We start from the raw sequence: 6,308 nt of genomic DNA, 5'->3' as shown, positions 1-6,308 counted from the left end.
ACACAAAAAAAGAAAGGGAAAACTCAACGAAAGAGAGAGACCAATGACGAGCAAGCATCCAGATTCACTTACCAAAACAAAACCCATTCACATTCAACGATTACACAAGTACACAACCATGACAAGACCAATCCAATGGATTGTAGTTAAATATAAAACCTGAAAAATCAGGAGGTTTGTAAGGCAAGATAAAGATGCACTTGGTGGCCTAGAAGGAAGGGTACAAACCAACAAAATCAGGAGGCATTGGGATCCACGGTCTCAGAATTGTCAACAAAGTCTCGCTTGGTAAATGGTTGTGGAGGTTTGGACAAGAAAGGGATCACCTGTAGACAAAGACTATTGAATGCAAGTATGGTGCTTGCTTTGGTGGGTGGATATCTAATGATAAGTACAGATCTGGACCTCTAGCAATATGGATGGATATTCTAAGGTAGAAGCATAAATTTCAAGAGGGTATCAGATTCATGGTTTACTTCAGGGCTTACTCTAGTAATAGAGTTTAGTCCTGGCTTGATAAGTGGTGCTCAGAGCGTACCCTCTGGATGGATGACATTCTAGGATAAAATCCAGACAATCGACCATCTTTGTCGCCGTCGGATGCTCATTATTGATCATTGTGCCTTTGTGTGCAGGCGGGGGAAACAGTGGATCATTTGCTTCTCGACTGTAAGCAATGTTCTAAAAAGCGCTGGGCGGCTGACTGACCTCCCAGCGCCCAGGCGTTTTTTATTTTTTTAGATATTAATATATTTTCATAATATCTTGCATTTTTTTTATATAAAATACAAATACTTGAATACATAACAATCCAAACCATTTTATGCATAAGAACTAAACATTAAATAATAACAAAATGTCAAAAACGCCCAAGGCCTGGGCGGCCGCTTCATCGCCTGGGCGGCTGCGTAATAACGCCCAGGCGGTAAGACCGCTTTTTTAAAAGCCCAGGGCCTGGGCGGTGCGTTTTTTCTGCGCCCAACGCCTAGGCGGCCGCCTTTTAGAACAGAGAGTCTGTAAGTATTCTAGATCTGTGTAGGCAAAAATCCGTAACATGTTTGGAATCTCAGGAGTGTTCCCAGCTCATATTGATGACGTCCTGGCGTCTTGGTTTTTTTGCACCTGGGCCTAAGAAAGGTTTGATCTTATGGAAACTTGTTGGAAACAATCTAGGTTCTTTTGAAGAAACATAATGCTCGGACTTTTAAAAATAGAGTCAGAAGCGCCTCTTTCTCATTTGAACAGATTATTTCGCTAGCAATCGCTTGGGCAAGAGCTCTCCCTTGCTTCAAGTTGTACTCGATCACGGATATCAAGCGATGTTGGATGGAGATATGTATGAGCAGGTATCTAGATGTGGCGGTAGACCTAGATGGAGTCCCCCGAACTAGGATGGTTGAAGTTAAATTTTGACGGCTCCAGCGTTGGCAACCTGAGCCCAACCGGCATTGGGAGCCTTGGCAACCTGAGCCCAATCGGCATTGGAGGTCTTATCAGAGACAATATTGGTGATACCAAGTGGGCTTTCTCTGGGCCAATTGGTATCAAGTATTCAAACAAAGTCGAAATGAGGGCGACTATTCTAGGTATCAGATTGTTGGTAGAGGAACTATGGATAATATCATTGTGGAGGGGTTCCATTAACATAATCATGTGGCAAGATGGGACACACACACACCCCCTTGGAGGTTTTTAGAGATGCTATTCCATGGAGGGTCTCTCAGTTCGATTTTAGGCTTTCAACATACACAAAGATAGAAAAATATTGAGACGGACAGGCTTGCTCGAGCCGGAGTCGATTGGCCGATGTTGGAGATTTTTGATATTTTGCCTCACTGACTTTTATTGTGCTCTTTTTCATTGATTTCTTGTTGTTCCCCTTGTTTTCTCAACCTCCTCGGTTGTGGGCTTTTCACATTAATAAATTAACACCAATTCAAAAAAAAAAAAAAAGTAAAATCCCAAAACCTAGAAAACACCTAATTTTGTTCCTATCATTTTCTCATAAAATTGTAATTGTGCTTGGCAGAGAGCCATCGGACTAAGGATGAAATAGAGAAAGAGAGATGGTTGAAGTCACAAGTGTCACCTTCATGATCGAATCATGTAAATCAAAACTCTGTGTTTAACAAAAAATTACTACACTAAACACAATAAAATAGGAAAAAGTCAGTGAAAGAGAGATTGACAACGAGTAAGCATCCGCATTCCCATACCAAAACAAAACCCACCCATTCACATTCAAAGATCACAAACCATGACAAGATCAATCCAATGTACAAGTATAATAGTTAAATATAAAAGCTTAACAAAACCCAAATCCTAGAAACCAACTAATTTTGTTCCTTCGATGTTATTATAAATTTGAAATTCTGCTTGGTACTGAATCATCGGTCTCTGTAAGGATGAAGTAGAGAGAAGGGGATGGGGCTGAAGTCACAGGAATCTCTTTTTTCTCCTTCCAAAAGTTGAAGCCTCAAGTGACAATTTTCTAGAGGAGAAAACAGGAGAAAGGGAAGTAGAAGAATGATGGGGATTAAGCATAAATCGTAGAATTTAGGGTTTCTAAAATTCATGAGTTTTTGGAGAATGTCATTTCAGTAACACCCATATCTTTGAGAGTTCTACTCCCTTTATTTCCTCTCAATATCTATCTACATATCAAAAATTGAAACCCTCGCCTTCATAAATAAATGATCTCTAAACACCTTTAAACCTATCCAAAACCCAAGAAACAAAACCCAGAAATATCATGATCCAACAACCCACCAAAACACAGCCGAAAATTCAAAACCACACCATTATACAGAAAACCCATAAGCAACAATTATCTATAACCCCAAATTTATAAAAGTAAAAGCATCAGTCATCATCACCACAGCATGTTAAGTTGCTAAAAAGAAGAAAAAAAACACAAATCAGTCCATACCACCAACATTTCCCACATACCAAATTGAGAAATTACCAATCCCCACCCATTAATCTCTGTAAGAAAAAGAAACACATTCACAGAACAAGATTAGACACAAAAACTCACAGATCGACGTCGCACTGTCTCGGTCCAGTCCCGAACAAGGTTCCCAACGCAGTAGCATTCGAATACGCGATCTTAACATCCTCACAGAAAACCCTCATCAAATGCCTCCTAGTCCTCCACGCCCCAGACCGAAACCTAACCCAAGCAACCAACCTAAAATTGAAATTCACAGCCCCAAGGCTTCTCTCCGCCGCGATATTTCTCATAACCTTATCTCCAACATAGAACGAATCAACAACCATCCTAGCTCGAACCGTGGTCAGATTTCTCTTAGCCTGATAGAAAGGCTGGAGGGTAGTGACGGAAAGGACATCCTGACCATACACGACTGAGGCAACGATGCGATCATAATAGATGTTCATTTTTTTGTTAGGGTTTCGGACTGAGAAGGTGAGATCCCAATTGGCAGTGAGTTGAGAAGAAGAGGAGGTGTTGAGAGGGGAGACGGAGGCGGAGGAGATTGAGAAATCGGGGAGGCGAGGGCGGAGGACTAACCAGATGATGAAAGTTATGCCTCCGATGATAATGAAGAGAGCAATGGCTGAGATGAGGAGGCGGCGGAAGAAGGTGTTGCGCTGTTGCGGAGGATAGGTTTGGTAGTTTATGTAGTAGGGTGCTTGTGCTGGGTATGGGTAGGCGGTGGCGCTTGGTTGCGCCGCCGGGTAGGTTGGTTGCGCCGCCGGGTAACCGGTTACCGGTTTGTTATGTGGATCTTCTGCCATTGACAGAGAGGGAGGGGGGAAAAGGAAGGTATCGAAGGAAAGGATGAAAGAGAATTAAAGAGAGAGGAATACGTGTGGGTTCTATATAGACTGGTAAAGCGCGTTTATTTATTTACTCGGTGGAAATGATATGTTCACCGCCTATTTTTTCATCATTTTTTTTAGGGAAGTGATATCGGCACGAAAATATTTTGATGATTGGAAAGACTTGGCGTGTCTTTTACTGTTTGAAGAACTGTTTAAGGTTATTACGGTTCCTGAGAGATCTCTCAAGTGGATTAGAATAGAAAAGACAAGTGGAGTTTGTGCAATTATTTCAAGATGGTTGTACTGATATCATTCCCTTCTTTAATCTGTTTTGTTTGCTTTTTTCCGAAAATTGACAGCACATTCAAGCTTTGCCAGTGTCTCTTTTCTAAATTGAGGGGTGCAAATTATATTCAAATGCGCCTTTCCAAAAGAGGGGGGCAAAGGACGCTCCTATTCGTCATTAAAGGATAGATTATATAGTTGCAAACGGTAAAATCCTGTGATGGTGTGACCCTTGATGTTTGATCCCACAGAAGCCTCTTAAAAAGTGAGTTGCTGTTGGATCAAACATGAAGGGCTGGCACTAGGGGTGCAAGTTTGGCCCTGTGAGCCCTAACCCACCCTGACCCGCCCTGAGCCCGAACAGGGTCTGGGTTGGATTTTTCAACCCTGGGGCGGGCCAACGTTCATTTTTTAGGCCCTGACTAAGGGTCGGGTCGGGTCGGGTTTAGTTTAGGGTTGATACCTCGGGTCAGCCCGACTCGGCCCGACCCGGCCCAACCCTAAGTTTTCTATTAAAGAATTGAACCATCTCTTTTGTTAATGTTTTCTATTATCTTGGATTGATGTTTCTTTAGATTATTATTATTGTCTCTGTTGCTCGTCATGCTATTGAATTCATAATGTTTTATTTCGTTCCCTTTCTGTATTTATTGATCATTTTGTTCTATATGATATGTGGTTGTTTTATTTTTGGCACTCTTAATAGGTATTTGCACTAGGGTCAATCAGGGCAGCCTGCCCGCCTCAATCAGGGCCAATCGGGCTGGCCATGGTAGCCCTGAGCCCTGCAGGGCGGACATTGGGTTGAGGTTTCTTTGGCCTTGACTAGGGTCAAGGCGGGTCAAGGCCGAGATAATGGGATCCAGGGTTGGGCTAGGGTTTTGAAAAACCCGACCCTGTTGCAGCCCTAGTTGGAACCATATAAAAACTCCCATTAAAGACTGTTATTATTGTAATTTTATGTGCCTTCCAAAATGGTATTTGACCAATGGGGGCGCCCTTTGCCACCTTTTTTTTTTTTTGGCAATGGTGCCTTTCAATCTAGCAATCCTTTTTCTAAATTTAAATCAATTTCACTAGCAATTTGTTTTTCACCATTGTTTTGAAAATAGATAAAAAAAAAAAAAATGGTGTGAAGGGGGTGGAATATCATTTCTCTAATCTAAATTATATAAGTTATGCTGTGGCCCAACACATGGACGGTTTGGATCATATCATTATCTATGTGTGGCTTTATAAACCTATATTTTTCAAAAAGTACGTTACAGTCCACATCATAAGATGATCCAAACCCTCCAATTGTTGGGCCACAGCATAAATACGTTGTGGCCCAAAAATCATATCCATAAGATGAGCATAATCCTCAGATCTATAGATCTATAGAGGGACTGCACATTGTTGAAACTTCTATAGATCAGAGGGTTAGGAAATGATTATTGGGGCACAACCTATTTACGTAATGGCCCAACAAATGGATGGTTTGGATCATCTTATGTTGTGGCCCGTACGGCCCTTACCATAATTTTTTTTTTTAAATACCGGCTTAAACAGCCACACTGCATATAAAATCTCATTATATGAAGTACCTTGTTTTGATAATGACTTTTTCTTTTTAATTATAGGCTAAAAAGATGATAGTGGGGCCCAACTATGATGTCCTCTGTTCAATTCTAACTATGATCAACGGCCTGAACACTCTTGGAAATTGTAAGCGGATTAGATAAGTATAAGAGGCCTAAAACATCGACAATGGAAAAAAATTCATGAAAATTGAGTTAACAAAACATTGGAACAATTATTTTCCATGGGAAAAATTCCAATGAAAACAGCTCGTAAATTACGAAAAGAGTGCTTATTATTACTATCACAGCATGCAAGAGCCAAGTCAGCCAACTAGAAAAGTGTTGGGATTCTCAATCCCTAATCCCACTCTACCCCTTTGTTATACCCTTTGTTATCCAGTAACGACATTCCTTTTATCTAAAATTCAAGGCATTTACACCTCCTTGAAAATGAAAGTCACACAAGAGGTGGGAAACGATAGGAAAGTGGGTGGAAATTCCATTTGGTGCATCGCCCCTGTAGGATAATGCCCCCCCCCCCCCGGTTAACTTTAACGCTTTTTGACGTCAATTCATGTTAAAGGAACGCGCATTATCCTCCAGAGGGCGATGATTACTCAGTAAGAGAAATGTTGCTCCGCCCCTGGATGGGATGATGACTACATGTTTATGTGG

General features: G+C 41.3%; 1 protein-coding gene across 1 annotated transcript; it reads right to left on the bottom strand.

Moving 5' to 3' along the window:
- Positions 1-2,827: 2,827 nt before the first annotated feature.
- On the bottom strand, positions 2,828-3,834 carry LOC143876620 (NDR1/HIN1-like protein 10). Its single transcript, XM_077378313.1, has one exon. It carries the CDS (start codon positions 3,757-3,759, stop codon positions 3,034-3,036), a length of 726 nt encoding a protein of 241 aa, XP_077234428.1. The 5' UTR covers positions 3,760-3,834; the 3' UTR covers positions 2,828-3,033.
- Positions 3,835-6,308: the final 2,474 nt, after the last annotated feature.

Source organism: Tasmannia lanceolata, unplaced genomic scaffold (genome assembly GCF_043159265.1).
Source record: "Tasmannia lanceolata isolate RefF3 unplaced genomic scaffold, GAP_Taslan_0.1 ptg000005l, whole genome shotgun sequence".
NCBI classification, from domain to species: Eukaryota; Viridiplantae; Streptophyta; class Magnoliopsida; order Canellales; family Winteraceae; genus Tasmannia; species Tasmannia lanceolata.
This window is presented reverse-complemented; position numbering and strand designations above follow the sequence as displayed.

Excerpts from the sequence above, each read along its gene's own strand:
- LOC143876620 (XM_077378313.1), bottom strand. The coding sequence starts at position 3,759 with ATGGCAGAAGATCCACATAACAAACCGGTAACCGGTTACCCGGCGGCG.